General features: G+C 40.8%; 1 protein-coding gene across 3 annotated transcripts in view; it reads right to left on the bottom strand.

Moving 5' to 3' along the window:
* NMT2 (N-myristoyltransferase 2) overlaps positions 1-16,417 on the bottom strand; it is a 67,411-nt gene that overhangs the window by 6,034 nt on the left and 44,960 nt on the right. For all 3 annotated transcript variants that reach the window (XM_059184068.1, XM_059184066.1, XM_059184067.1), the window contains 2 exons: positions 15,191-15,299; positions 6,412-6,582 (listed from right to left, as the gene is read on the bottom strand). In XM_059184068.1, coding sequence (XP_059040051.1) covers positions 6,412-6,582; positions 15,191-15,299 — 280 coding nt within the window. The remainder of the gene's footprint in view (positions 1-6,411; positions 6,583-15,190; positions 15,300-16,417) is intronic.

Here is a 16,417-nt window from a genome sequence, read left to right as displayed (position 1 = left end):
ATAGAACCAAATGAAAATGAAAAAATGACATACCAAAACGTATAGAATGAAGCCAGAGCAGTACTGGGAGGAACATTTAGAGAACTACATGCTTAAACTGTAACAGGGAAGGGTCTCAATAATCTAAATCTTCCCTCAAGGGACAAGAAAAGGAAGATCAAAAGAAGCACAAAGCAAGCAGAAGGAAGGAAATAATAAACATTAAGATCAGAAATTAGTAACACTGAAAAGAGAGAAAATCAATAAAAGCTTTGTTCTTTGGGGGGAAAATTCAATTAAAATTGATTTGACACAACACTAGCAAGACCAATAAACATAAAAAGAAAAAAGATACAAATTGTCAATGTTAGGAATGAAATAAGCATTATCACTATACATCCTTTGGCCAGTAAAAGGACGAGAGAGTAATTAAGCAACTTTTATAAATTTGACAATCTAGAAGAAATGGAGCAATTCCTCAAAAAACCACAGCCTATTAAAATGTAATCAAGATAAAACAGATTGTTTGAACAGTCCTGTACCATTAAAGAAGTGGAACTTTAACAAAAAAGAATTCTCTAAGGTCAGATGGTGTCAAATGGAGAATTCTAGCAAACATTTAAGAAGTATTATCACCAAGTCTATAGAATCTCTTCTAGAAAAAAGGGGAGGGAACACTTCCCAACTCACTTTTGAGGCTGGTATTATCTTGATACCAAAACCAGACAAAAGCAGTATTAAAAAAGAAGAAGAAACTGCAGACCAGTATCTCTGATGAATTCAACCAACACTCAACAAAATATCAGCAATCCAAATCCAACAATGTATATAAAAAAATTATACACCACAACCAAGTGGGTTTTTTTCTAGGAATGCCAAGTGATTTGAAAATCAACCAATGTAATATATCAGATCAACAGACCAAAGAAGAAAAATCACATGATTGCTATCAACTGAAGCAGAAAAAGCAATGGACAAAATCCAACACCCATTCATGATAAGAACTCACCAAGTTAGGAATAGGGGAAATTGGGGCACCTGGGTGGCTCAGTGGGTTGAGCCTCTGCCTTCAGCTCAGGTCATGATCTCATTATCTCTGGGTCCTGGAATCAAGCCCCGCACTGGGCTCTCTGCTCAGTGGGGAGCCTGTTTCCCTGCCTCTCTCTCTCTGCCTACTTGTGATCTCTGTCAAATAAATAAATAAATAATCTTAAAAAAAAAAAAAGGAATAAGGGAAATTACGTCAAATTGGTAAGAAGCATCTACAAAAATCTTCCAGCTAATATCATACCTCATGGTAGAAGACTAAATGCTTTTCCACTAATATCAGTAACAAGGCTGTTGACCTTTACCACTCTTATTCAACCGAAGTATGGGAAGATTTTGCTCCTGCAATAAGGCAAGAAGAAGAAATAAAAGGCATGCTGATGGGAAGGAAAGACATAAAACTGTCCCTATTTGCAGATGACATGACTGCCTATGTAGAAATCCCAAGAAATCTACATATAAACTCCTGGACCTAACAAGTGATTTCAGCAAGGATGCAGGATACAAGATCAACACAGAAAAAGAAACTGCACTTCTATCCACTGACGGTGAACGTGCAGAAACCAAAATTAAAGATGTAATACTATTTATAATTCCTCTAGTGAAAATCGAGTATGTAAGGTATACACTTAAGAAAACATCTGTAAGATCTGGATGCTGAAAGTTATTAAATGCTGATAAAATTCAAAAGATCTAAATAAATAGAGACATACCATGTTCATGGACTGGAAGACTCGTGAATTCTCCCCAAAATAAGCTACAGATTTAATGTCATTCTTATCAGAATCCCAGCAAGGTACTTCATAGGCAAAAACAAGCTTATTCTAAAATTTATATGGAAAGGTGAAAGAAAGAGATTAAAACAATCTTGACAAAAACAATGAAGGGGGAGGAATCACTCTACCTATCAAGACTTATACAGAACTATAGTAATAAAGACAGTGTGGTGTTGGTGGGGGACACCAGAGATCAATGGAACAGAAGAGAGAACCCAGAAGTAGAGCCCAATACAAATATTAGTATTCCACTAATGGAATTCCATATATTTCCACTAATATGGAAAAACCTTTAGAAACCAAGAAGATTATACTTAAAAAGAAAAAGAGGCAAAGTATATGACCAGCATGCAAATGGCTAACAAATTTATGAGATGTTCAAATTCACTAGTTGTAAGAACAGATGAATGAAAAACAAGGTATCAGTTGACACCCATCAGACTGGCCTACATTTAAAGTCTGGTAATAACCAAATGTGATTGAGGATCTGTGGAAACAGGACCTCTCCTATGCTACTAAGAGATAGGAGGGTGAGCTGTAGGACCATGGAGCTAGACCTCTGAGTATGTACCCGAGGGGCAGCAGTTCTCAAAACGTGGGGCATCTGGGTGGCTCAGTGGGTTCAAGCCTCTGCCTTTGGCTCAGGTCATGATCCCAGAGTTCTGGGATAGAGCCGCGTGTCGGGCTCTCTGCTCAGCAGGGAACTTGCTTCCTCCTCTCCCTGTTTGCCTCTCTGACTACTTGTGATTTCTGTCTGTCAAATAAATAAAATCTTTTAAAAAACAAACCAAAACAAAACAAAACAAAAAACCATGGTCTGTGAACCCCTGGAGGGTATCCAAGACCCTTCCAGGAGTCTGAGGAATCAAAACGATTTTCCTAACAGTGCCACGAAATCATCTGCCTTGTTCACTCTGTGGACATGGGCACCAAGAAGGCAGGAGTGATGGCGGCACCGCCATCCAGGCCTCAGCACGGAACATGGAGCAGCACCAAACCATGCTGGGGGGCTTGTTACTCATCACCACCACACCCTCAAGTTAAAAAAAAAAAAAAAAAAAAAGTTTTCTTAACTTAAGCTTGTCCTTGAGTAAGAATGATTAACTGTATTAACTGCCACCCTTAACAGCTCCTCCTTTTCCCAGCCTGGGTGGTGGCCCAGGAGGGAGCACACACAAAGCACTTCTGTGGCCGACTAAAAGGACAGTCCTTTTATTTGTCTAGGAAAAGCTCTCATTTTCCAGGAGTTTATTGTCTCAAAGAGAAGCCCAGAGGCCACGGAGCTGTGAGCTGAACTGCCACTTTTTTCATGGAACATCACTTTAAAGGAGGACTAACAAATTATGGTCATTGCGACCTGGGGATTTGGCCCAACTTCAAAAATCAATGATGTGATCCTGTTACGTCAAGGAGAATATTGGTGGGATTTGTTGCCAGGGATAAAATCTGGGCATTCAGGGTGCAACTTTAAGTCTGGAAAAACCTATATCCTCTAACATAAACTATATTATATGCTTTTCTGGTGACAATGTTATTAACAAACTATTAAAATTTGGAAGATCTTTTTTAACGCAGTGAACTGGTATTTCCCAAATGATCAGTATATGATGTTACAAATTCATACACTGGTAAAGGAATGATCAAAGGAGAAGACAGACCAAAAGATTTTAATTAGAGTATGGAAAGTTCATTAATATGCTTTCAAGTAGAGAATTTTCAAAACAATCTGAATAGTCTACTAAAATATTCATTCTTTTCCATATCTTCAATACTTCATGTGAAGGATTTTTTTTTCCACATACCTCAGCCAAAATAATTTATCACAATAAATGCAGAAGTAGATACGCAAGCCCAGCTGTCTTCTGGTAAATCAGACATTAAAGAGATTTGCAAAAATATAAAACATACCACTCTTAATTCCATTGCTTTGGAAAACAGTTATTCTTCATAAAAAATATGTTATTTAGGTAACATGTTTCTTACTGTTATTAAATAATATATATATTTTCAACGATTTATTCCTTTTTAAAACTAAACTAAGATACACCTGACATATAACATTATATTACTTTCAACTGTACAAGATAATGATTCAATATTTGTATATATCACAAAATGATGACCACAGTAAGTTTAGTTATCCATTTTGTTAAAATCACCACATGTAGTTAACAATTTATTTTCTTGTGATAAGAACTTTTAAGGTCTGCTCTTTCAGCAACTTTCAAATATGCGACACAGTCTTAACTGTAGTCACCATGCTATACATTACACGCCATGACTTACTTAATTTATAACTGGGAACTTGTACCTTCTGACCCTTTGCAACCATTTCACCCACCCTTCACCTCTGGCAACCACCAATCTGTTCTCTGCATCTGTGAGTTTTGGATTTTTTTGGATTGTACATACACGTGAGATTGTACAGTAACTGGCTTTCTCTATCTGATTTATAAAATAATAATATTAAAAATTTTTGTTTCGATTTCAATGTAGTAAGTATCTGTAAATATAATCCACAAAAATAAAAGCTCTTTGGGGTTCTCAGTAATTCTTCAGGGACTGAAAGAGTCCTGAAATCAAAAACTTTGAAAACTGCTGTCCTGGAGAAACTAACCACAAGGGCATAAAGATTTATGCCTAAACTTCTGCACGACAAAGGAAACAGTCGACAAATCTCCTGACAGAATGGGAGAGAATATGGGTAAATGTCTTATCAGATAAAGGGCTAGTATCCATATTCTATAAAGAACTTCTCAAACTCAACACCCAAAGAACAAATAATCCAGTCAGGAAATGGGCAGAAGACATGAACAGACATTTCTCTGAAGACGTACAAATGGCCTACAGACACAGGAAAGTGCTCCACATCACTTGATACCAGGAAATACGAATCAGAACTATAATGACAGCACCTCCCACCAGTCAGAATCCCTGAAATTAACAGGTCAGGAAATGCCAGTTGTTGGTAAGGATGCAGAGAAAGGGAAACCCTCTTACACTCTTGGTGGAAATGTAAGCTGGTGCAGCCACTCTGGAAAACAGTATGGAGGTTCCTCAAAAAGTTGATAATAGAGCTACCTTATGACCCAGGAATTGCACTACTGGGTATTCACCCCAAAGATACAGATGTATGATCCAAAGAGGCACGTGCACCTCAGTGTTTACAGCAGCAATGTCCACAATAGCCAAACTATGGTAAGAGCCCAGATGTCCATCAGTAGATAAATGGATAAAAAAGATGTGACACATACACACACAATGGAATATTACACAGCCATCAAGAAAACATGAAATCTTGCCATTTGCAACAACATGGATGGAACTAGAGGGTATTACGCTAAGTGAAATAAGTCAATCATAAAAAGACAATTATCATATGATCTTACTCATATGTGGAATTTAAGAAACAAAACAGGACCACAGTGGGGAGAGAGGGAAAAATGAAGCAGGACAAAACCAGAGAGGGAGACAAACCATAACAGACTCTTAATCACAGGAAACAAACCGAGGGTTGCTAGAAGGGAGTGGGGTGGGGTCATGGGGTAACTAACTGGGTGATGGGCATTAAGGAGGACACGTGATGTAATGAGCACTGGGTATTATATGCAACTGATGAATCAATGACCTCTATCTCTGAAACTAGTAATACACTATACGTTAATTAACTGAATGTAAATTAAAGAAAAAAAAAAAGATTGTGCTTAAAGGTGTGCACTCTAGCATTGTTCTAGAAATAAGAGCTTAAAAACAAAGACTGCTCAGCTGTTCTCCAGAAACGCCCTTTGAATTCACCCTGTTTCTACCATTTCTACCCTATCTTGGCTGCCATCCTACCTCTGGACCAATGCCCGACAGTGTTGAAAAAAGACACTTTCAGTCAGTGCTCACACCTGAATGGTAAATGGACTGCTGTTGGGACCTCTATGTGGACTCCACACTCTTTCCTCCAGGTACATACCAGCTTAACCAACTGAGCCACCCAGGCGTCCCGGTACATACCAGCTTAAATCTCAACTTCTGAACCCAATCCCACTTCAACTGAAAGAGCCTCTATGCGAAACATCATTTGAACAACAAAGTTCAAGCTTTTTTTTGTTGTTGTTTTTTCCTTCTAGGAAAAGGGTTAAAAAGCACTAGGTTAAATTCATCCAGTTAAGAATCAGAAAATCTAGACTATTACTTTTCGTTTCTTCCCTTGAACAAGGGTTAAGTGGCTGAGTGATGCCATCTCAACCAAAAACAGTTCAGTTCAAACCAGTTTTGCAAAACCCAGGGGTATTAAACTTTGGAAAGTATCTATCTACTTCAGAAAAGGCCATTTAAATCAACTTTTTCAAACTGAATAAAGCAATTACTCAAACAGGTACCAAGAGAAACATATCCTGATTTCCCATTAATCACTAGCAAAAATGTGCTCTTCTTATCCAGGAACGGAAACTGTAAGAAGAAATTCTGGTTCTATCAGGAGGAACAGAAATCTGGTTTGGAAGCAGTGTGTCATGGAGAAAGAGGAGAGAAGGGGGCACTCTTTGGTCCTTCCAGAAAACAGACTCAGCTGTGTGGTGTTTCCACACCTATCTGTATTGTCTTATCACCTTATGTTTACCTCCACTACAAACGTGTCAATAATGTGCTCCTGCGGGAGGAACCAGTGAGCCACTTCCTCTTCATCCATCACTGGGGCGAGATGAAACTGCTTCAGGTAAGTGTTGGTCAAGTCTCGCACGGCCCGGATATCTCTGGGTTCCATCGGTCTCAGGCCTGATGTCTTGGTGGCCTTGTTGCAGTGAAAACAAAACAAAGCCAGCAGCTGAACTATAAGGAGAACGAACGCCACGTGCATCAGCACCACCTGGGGGCTTGTCAGAACTGCCCAATCCTAGCTCCCCCTCAGACCTGCCAAGTCCGAATCTGCAGTTTGCCCAGATTCCCTGGTGATCTGTCTACACACGGAAGCACCGAGTCAGGAGACGCATTGACAACGTGTTGTGCCTTCTATCCGTGGGCCGGGTATGGGGTTAGTGCTGCCCAATCAAAGCCAGGGGGACCCCAATCCATGGGCCAAAGCCTAGCATGTTAACAACCACCCCATGGGTGCATGTGTTCTGGAAGGATGTGTCTTACAAATGTCCTGTCTGACAGGCAGAGAATTCAGGTGAAGACAGCTCAGAAACTTATTTTAATCAATGGACTGTAAAGAGGCTGTAAGCTATTTTGTTCCTGTGAGCAACAAAAATGGAAAAAAAAGTAAATCATACTGGTCAGAAGGGGAAGGGCAACCATTTTAACAGCCAAGCGGCCAAGTACCCGCCCTGACTTCCCAGGTTATCTTTTGATTAAATAAGGTGATTAGAACAGGCATTAGAATTCATCATTCTGGATCATCACGATTTCTATAGTGTTCTATTAGGAACAGAATTAACCTCATGTTTAGGCCAGGTCCTCATTTGGATTTGTTCCACTGTGTGCTCAGAAGCTCCAGACATCACCTAGCTCCGTAGGAACTGCCCAGACACCAGGACACTTGAGCTAAGAAGTGAGAAAAACCCACCACAAGCGCTTGTTGTACAAAATACTAAAACCTCGGGGCTCCTGGGCAGCTCAGTCCATGAAGCGTCTGCTTTCAGCTCAGGTCACGATCCCTGAGTCCTGGGATTGAGCCCCACGTCAGGCTGGCTCAGCAAGGATCGATCTCTCTCTCAGAGAAATAAATAAAATCTTAAAAAAAAAATACTAAAAACTCAGCAATCCCATTTCATCTTTCCAGTTAGCTTGTTTTTTTCCTAGAAACAGTGGATACATTTTAAGTGGTAAGTAGCCTGTATATAAATACTTCTACTCCACCTTTTCTAAGTTATTTTTAAATACTTTAAAATTAAATACAGCCTTTAAAAATAGATTATGACAGCTCCTGCACATCCCCAGACACATAGCATAGCAGAAGCCCAAGGTGGTATACAGGTTTCATCCTGTGTGCTGGCTCTGATCCACCTTAGTGGCTGTGCTGAGGTCTCTTGGGGTCCATGACAAGGAATGCTGACCAATCACTGACCGGGGGACTGGGAGGGGTGCTGAGAGATCTGTTCTTTGTATTTACAGACCCAAATGTCCTTACAATGCGCCATCCTATTATGGCTCATGTAATCTCTAAAGATGTAATAATGCAGCCAAAATATCGTTTACTAAGTCCACATCGAGAGAAAGTAAGCCCTTAACATTTAATGGAGAACTCGTACTTTTGGACTTTTTGTGGATCACCAAGCCAAAGCAAGAGAAATCTTCATGCCCTGGCTTCCATCCGAGGCCTAAGCCTTCAAGCAAGAATGGTAATAACAGCCAAATGAATGAATGAATGAATGAATGAATGAGTTCCTATGTTTCAAACCACATTTATACAGTAAGGTAAGGTGAAGACTGCATGCATGGAAAAAAGTCACTGTCAGCTCTGCAAAGATGACAAATCTTGGGCCTGGCACTTACGTGAGAGCCAGGCAAAAATTCTTTTTTACGTTTCCCCGGGCCAATTTTAGTGTTTGTTAGCACTTCTATACTGGAGATTCATGGCAAGATGGAACCTATGTGATTTCCAAATACTGGAAAATGTAATAAACATACATTTCTAAATGCTAATAGGAAAAACCAAACTACATATAAAGAAATAATGTATTTAAAAAGTCATTTACAAAGATGATTTTCTGCCAAAAGGATGACCTCAATAAAGTCTTAAGTAGCCCTTTTCAATAGTAAACTGCTTTTTCTTCTGTTACTAGTTCAAGAATAATGATATCAAGCAATTAGAGTCTTTAGTGAAAGCAACAGGACAGCGCGTCTGTGAGGTGGACATTCAGAAAGGAAGAACAAGCTTGCCGACGTCTTTCTAGACCAAAACATTCCTCTTCAGCAATATTCTCCTGAGTATTTATTCCATAAAATTTATTCCACTAAAATCAACATCTTTTGCCCAACAGACACCCTTAAAGCAGCAGTTCCCAAATATTTTTGTCTGAGACCCCTTTACTTTTTTAAGATTTTATTTATTTATTTGAGAGAAAGAGAGAGAGAGCATGAGATGGGGGAGGGTCAGAGGGAGAAGCAGACTCCCTGCCAAGCAGGGAGCCTGAGGCGGGACTTGATCCTGGGACTCCAAAGGCATTCGCTTAACCAACTGAGCCGCCCAGGCGCCCCCCGACCCGCCCCTTTACCCTCTTCAACACGGAGTAGGCCCAGTGAGTTCTACGTGTGTGGGTTATATCCACCTGCACCTATCATGCTAGAAATTAAAACTGAGAAAACTTTAAATCCAAAAAACGCCCAAGCACACATTCCGTAATGCCTCTGGTAGATGCCACAGTACACCTATAGGGTAATTAAGTGAAAAATGCATTTTCTGTCTCACTGTTATTATAAAAATAGTGTTGATGTCACAGGTCCCCATCCCCTGGATTGGGCTAAACTCGTGACTGCTCAGGGGTCCCAGGACCAACTCTGAGAACTGCTGTGTCAGGTCTCCAAAAGTCAGAATGATGGGTAGTTGGAAGTGGGAGACAGAAAACTCTGTGAAACATTATGTTTGGGTGAACAGGGAGAGAGAAAGTATATGCGCTGGGCAATTTATAAGCCCTTGAAGTGCTTTTTTACAGAAGCTTTTTTTTTAAAAAAAGAAGAACATCAGACTGTATCAGCTATAGGGGAAAAAAAAAAAGCCAAAATCCCAGAAAACAGGAGAAGAATATTTACTTTTGCCAACTCACAATGGCCATGTCTCTTCAGGGCCTAAATGTGCTTCTTTTTAATATCGTGAAGTAACACATTCTCCAAAAAAAAAATCTACAGAAGCAGGAAATACATTTGAAAATATAAAATAAACCCTTCATTTACAGCTGTGGTCTTCAGAAAGAGGTGGGGAAAATGTTAAGCCTAAATTTAAAAAAAAAAAAAAAATGCTAAGTTTTGGCATAACCCAAAAAAGAAAGGTGGTTTCCAGAGAATTCCAAAAAAACAAAAAGACATTTCAAGTGACTGGGAAAGCCTCATATTTCACACGCAAACTCTATTATCTTGGGCAGACTCACTCTCCCAGGGTCCAGCTAGCAGGCATGACTTGTTGGGACTCTGTACATCGGAATATGTGTAAAATCTGCTTATCAGTGCATACAGGAAAAAAGGCTCAGAGGTCTATTAAAAAACAGAAGCCCCGTTGTTCTCTGTCAAACTATGTGGTGTAAACTGTCTCAGAGCCAAGATTCCAGAGCAGAGATGTAAGCAGTGATTATGGGGATTTGATTAAAAAGCAGCAGCAGGACGCTAATCACTAAAAAAAAGCATCTACTGCAACTCACTGTAGGAAGAACTCTGTGTGTCTTAGCATGTCTTCACTAGCACGTCCTTCTTGCCACACCACGGAAGGACACCAAGCAATTAATGTGACTCTGGCTGTTTGCCTGCTTTAAATTCCTTCAACTTTAAGACTACTGACAAAAAAAAAAAAAAAAAAAAAAAAAAAAAAAATTCCAACTTTGTTTGAAAATGCTCAGAAGTGGGGCGCCTGGGTGGTTCAGTTGGTTAAGGATCTGCTTTCAGCTCAGGTCATGATCCCAAGGTTCTGGGATCGAGTCCCATATCAGGCTCCCTGCTAAGTGGGAGAGTGGGAACCTGCTTTTTTCCCTCTGCCTCTCTCTCTCTGTGTCTCTCATAAATGAATAAATAAAATCTTTAAAAGGAAGGAAGGAAACGCTCAGAAGTGGAGCACCTGGGGGGCTCAGTCAGTTAAGTGTCTACCTTCAGCTCTGGTCAGGATCCCAGGGTCCTGGGATAGAGCCCCATGTAGGGCTCTCTGCTCAGTCTGGAGTCTGCTTCTCCATCTCCCTCCCCTCCCTGTTCATACTATCTCTCAAATAAATAAATAAAATCTCAAAAAAAAAAAAAAAAGAAAAAAAAAAAAAAGAAAATGCTTAACAGCAAATGAAAACAAACTGATGCTCACAAGGTAAGGAAAGGCATTACTCTTGGGAAGACCTTAGCATGGCAGATAGCAGAGGCTGGGGGCGTGGGCTCTGGGTGGTTCTCTCCTAACTAGAAGATGACGATTCTGTACAGACCAATTTCACAGGTCTCTTCCGTGAAATGGGGAGAATGCCTTGCCCTCCTAGGACTGTCCTGAATCATAGCTGAGACTACGGATGTCCACTGTCTAGCACAACGGTGGCCATAATGATGTTAACTATATTCAGAAGTCCACAAGCAAGACCTAAAGCAGGTACTGTAAGCAGAAAGAGGATCAGAAGATGAGACTGATCCAGAGAGCAAAAGCTGTATGCAGAAGGCTCTTCTTCCTTACTCTGAAGGGTACAAAAATGTTCTTAAATCACACAACTGGGCCCCTGTGTGGGGAAGCTGTTGTCCAGTTTTGTTTTTTGTTTTTTTAACGATTTTATTTTTAAGTAATCTCTACACCCATCATGGGGCTTGAACCCACAGCCCTGAGATCAAGAGTTTCAAGCTCTACCGATTGAGCTGGCCAGGAGCCCCTGCACTGTCCAGCTTCTAACTCAAAGGGCACACTCCCAGGTGGCTCAGTGGGTGCCTTCCGATTTCCTAATATCTGTACTCTCAACTCTTCTACCCTCTCTTCTACATTATTTCACTCTTCATTTTTCTCTCCTTCCCCAGGACTTAAAAGCATGCCAACGAGCACTATTTGGACCCTGACAATCATGCTTTCTTGTGCTCACCTCTGCATGGCGAGACACCTGGTGGGACCAGGCCACGCTGTCCCCGGAGGTATGCGAGAGGTGATGGCAGGAGCAAAGGGATCTAACGGTGAAACCTGACATCTGGGGCATGTATCAAGTCCCCCACTTATTAGTGACGGGCCTGTACCTAAGTGTCAAACTGCATAAGCCCCAATCTCTTCATCTGCAAAATGCAGACAGGACACACCAGCTTCGAAAGGCTGTTTAAGAATAACATGAATACATACACACACCTGAGAGCACTTTGTAAACTTCACTTTACTGGGTCGGGGCTGGGGGTATAGGGGGGCACTCCCAATGCCGGATCCGTGATTTATTACCAACTTGTTAATTCTGTTACCTGGTTGATTGATTTTTGTGTAAAAACATAAAGGATGAGGAACAAAAGTCAAGAGACTCTCAGCAGCTCAAAGTCTGATCACCCCGAATAAACCAATGACGAGTATTAAAACTCCTCCTTCATCTCATTTTAGGCAGTCTACATGGAAGTGGGAGCTTTCCTTACACACAAGCTGGACAGCTTCAGGCTCAAGAAACTGAACCGGGGAGGGGCGCCTGGGTGGCTCAGTGGGTTAAAGCCGCTGCCTTTGGCTCAGGTCATGATCTCAGGGTCCTGGGATCGAGTCCCGCATCGGGCTCTCTGCTCAGCGGGGAGCCTGCTTCCTTCTCTCTCTCTCTCTCTCTCTGCCTGCCTCTCAGTGTACTTGTAATTTCTCTCTGTCAAATAAATAAATAAAATCTTTAAAAAAAAAAAAAGAAAAGAAAAGAAACTGAACTGGGGAGACCACAGGAGAACAGCATTAGCCCCTAGTGGAAAAAATCGGCACACCTGAAGTTTTTAATGTCCACTCCTGGATGGCATGGTCTTTATAACCGCTGGCAAAGAGGCTGCTGAGAACAGAAAGGCCTGCAGGGGGAGTGTTTCACTGTAGCCGTGTCCTGTGCCTCTATACGACTCTGTACCCCTTAGGTCACTCTAGGTCTTGCCCCTGGCTTCAGAATAATCCTGGCCAGTCAGTATGCAATGTCACGTTGCTAGTGTGACTGTTCTGAATGTCTTCCATGTCCACCTCTCCACATGCCTACCTTCCCTTCTGTCACTCCAGCATGAGGGGCTGGCTCCCCTGGTCCTGTGGACCCGCCTCTCTCATGTTGCCTGGATTTTTTATTTTCCTTTCTTTCTGGTCTAGGTTTCCTCTCCCTCCTTGGCCTCAGAGGCAGTGGGTTCATTAGTCTGAGCCCCACCGTCTGCCAGGACAGTAAGACTGAAGGAAGGAAGAGGCCTAGCCTTTTGCCAGGTTACAAAGTTCCAGAATGATGGTCCTGGTATCTCCCACATCTGGTTTCCTCACCTCCCCTTTTCTCCTCATGAAATTCTGCCCAAGGTCAGAATCAGTTGTTTCCTGTCCGTCGTTAGAAAAAAATACATCAGTTCACATAGCTATTCACATGAACTCAGTAAACACACTACTGGCCGAAAGACAAAAAGAAGAGGAGTCCACCACAAGGAGAAAGGCCACTGCAGGGAAGGCATCCCCGTGTTTGAGATGAACATGGAGACATTCCACGGGAATCCCTCAAATCAAGTTAAAGTAGTCACAGAACTACCTTCTAACCAGCCCAAGAGAAAGAACAGTTCTGGCAAAATCAAAACTTCGAATGGAAGATCCCATCTGTGGCAGACAAATTCTAAGATGGCCCCCTGGTGATGCCCCCTCCTGGTGCTTAAACCCTTGTGCTCCTCCTGAGTGTGGGTGGAAGCCAGGACTTGCTTCTAACCAGTGACATATAGAGCAACAGTGACTGGATGTCACTTGCAAGCACTGATTACGTGAGGTTCTAACTTCTACCTTGCTAGCTGACTATCTCTGTAGACTCACTTCCTCACTGGGTCTGATGGAGCAAGCCGCTATGTAGTCACAGCTGCTACCCTATGGGGACTCTGACTTGGCGAAGAACTGATGGAGGCCTCAGGTCAACAGCCAGCAAGGAATTAAAGCTCTCAGTCCAAATGCCAGCAAAAATTCAGGCCTGCTAACACCCCTGTGAGTTGGAGGTGAACACACCTCCAGTCAAGTGTTCAGATGAGACCCAGCCCCAGGGGATACCTTGATGGCAACTTCGTAAGAGACCCTGGGGCAGAGGCCCCAGAAAAGCTGGGCTTTGATTCCAACCCACAGAACCTAGGAGATAATAAATTCGTGTTTTATTTATTTATTTTTTTTTTAAATAAGCTTTTTTTTTTTTTTAAAGATTTTATTTATTTATTTGTCAGAGACAGAGGGAGAGAGAGCAAGCGAGCACAGGTAGACAAAGAGGCAGGCAGAGGCAGAGGGAGAAGCAGGCTCCCTGCCGAGCAAGGAGCCTGATGTGGGACTCAATCCCAGGACCCTGGGATCAAGACCTGAGCCGAAGGCAGCTGCTTAACCAACTGAGCCACCCAGGTGTCCCTAAATTCGTGTTTTAAACTGCTAAATTTGTGGTAATCTATCACAACAGTGACAGATAACTAACACACCATCCAAGTCTTAAAGGCAAAAGCACATGTAACTTTTCCTCTACTAAGAGATAACTTAGCATGTTGGGAACTCGCTAGCTTAAGAAGATTTTTTTTTTGAGGGGGCACCTGGGTGGCTCATTTGGTTAAGCATTTACCTTCAACTTCGGTCACAATCTCAAGGGCCTGGGATGGAATCCCAAGTCAGGCTCCCTGCTCAGCGGGGAGTCTGGCTTTGCACTCTCTCTGCTCTCCCCTCCACTCATGCTTTCTCTCTCAATCTCTCTAATAAATAAATAAAATATTTAAAAATATATGTATATATATTTTATACATAATATGGTTATTTATGAAACATTTTTATTATATATATTTTATTTTATTTATTGTTAAGATTTTATTTATTTTATTATTTTATTTATATTATTTATAGAATTTTATTTTATTTTTTATTTATATTATTTTATTATTTATTTATTGTTTTATATTACTTTATTTTATTTATATTATTTATAGAATATATATTTTATATATGTGTGTGTATTTTAAAATTTTATTTATTTATTCAAGAGAGGGTGTGGTGGGGGACAGAGGGAAAATCTTTCAAGCAGACTTCCCCGTGAGCACAGAGCAAACTCAGGGCTTGATCCCACCACCCTGAGATCACAACCTGAGCCGAAACCAAGAGTCAGACGCTTAACTAACTGAGCCACCCCAGGTGCCTCTAAAAAGACGTAATTTAGTGAGACATTATTTCCTTTCCTTGGTCTCTCCACTAAGCATTATTTCTTAGTTCCTTTTTGTTACAACAGCATCAGAAGCCTCAAGTTTTCTTACTTCTTCTGTAATAAATGTTATATACTCGAAATTTCAAAACTTACATGTCTTGAGTTCAATCCCATCCAACCATAAACTGAAGACTTAAAAAGCCTTAAAAAAAAAAAAAAAAGACAAAACAAAAAAACTGGTGTTTTCAGCACGCCTCTTTTTCCTAGCCCAGAGTTCCAAAAAGCTACACATTCACATTTTCAAACACATGAGCTAGTTTTTTAAGACTCTTGCAAATAACTCTTTTCTACATTAAAAGCTTCAGTTAAGGTCACAGCTTCCAAAAACTGCAGAACATTCTTACTTACATCTGGAAGTCTGTAGAGCTTCATTGTTCTCTGTAAAGTCATATTTCTACTCAAGTGAGAAAACTTCACTTCTACCAGTTTTCTGGGGTTTAGCGATCGATGCCAGTATCTGGAATACAATAAGGGTTTCAAAATCTGATTGGTTTCTAACCCTACCAGTTGCTTACTCTTTGTCTCAGCTCAGCTGTTGCAGAAGCATTTAACACTCAAACACTCATGATGTCCCCAGCACAGCGCTGGATGCCGGCCCTCCTCTTGTATAATTATTTTATCAGCTGTTTTTTAAAATCTAAAATACGTCCTCGCTTTCCTAGTTATGTTCCTTTGTAGTCTGTGACCTTTCATCTCTTTCAGTAAAGAGCAATCATAAAATTGCAAAATAAAGTTTAAAAAAAATGCCCAGTCTGCAAGTATTTAATGACCAGTGCTGATTCTACAGAAAGCAGACCAAAAAGTTTAAAAACATGAAAACATCCTCCCTAAATTAGTAGCTGTCACTTTTATATAATCCACACCAAGGCAAACAACTTTTTGAGAAACTACCTTGAATTTCTTTAGCGATTCCAGTTTAGGTACTAGATGATTTGTATTAAAACACACCTGCGAGAAGTCTTATATGTTTAGGTTATTTATGAATAATTTAATGGGAGATAGTCATTACAGTTTTACCTTTTGTACTATGTTTAGCAAAAGTTTCATCTTATTTGAGTTAAAAATAGTCGAGAGATAAAGCCTCAAGGCTTTACCAACAGGTTAGTCCAGGGGCTAATCTGATAAACCATTTTCTCCCTGGATTAACCTTTGAAAGTTTGATTAAAAACAGATGAAGTCATAAAAACAGAGTTTAAGCCTTTTCTTTCTTTCTTTCTTTTTTTTGAGTTTAAGCCTTTTCTTATTCTCAGCAAACAAGTTTGTTTGGGCTTCTCAGCTGGTATTTATCAAGCATTCGCAACAGTTCCCTGACATCCAGGGCACAGCTTGGTATAAACCTGAGTGCCTAGAAGGAAAGAAAATGCTAGCAGGCTGGATGTTTCAAGATCACAATGCCCCAGGTTTCCCCAAGGGAGAGGCTGCGTTGGTCTTTCCAATGGAAGGTACAAAGAAATATAGAACCAGCATCATTAGCCAGAAAATGTTAAAAAGTAGAGACCCCCCCCCCCTTTTTAATCATGAAGTTATATGGCAAACTGGAAAGAACACTGGTCACAGTGTTTCTTGGGTCTAATT

This window comes from Mustela lutreola, chromosome 8 (genome assembly GCF_030435805.1).
Source record: "Mustela lutreola isolate mMusLut2 chromosome 8, mMusLut2.pri, whole genome shotgun sequence".
In the NCBI taxonomy this organism is placed as follows: Eukaryota; Metazoa; Chordata; class Mammalia; order Carnivora; family Mustelidae; genus Mustela; species Mustela lutreola.
The sequence above is the reverse complement of the archived record's forward strand: the minus strand, read 5'-3'. Positions and strand labels throughout refer to the sequence as shown.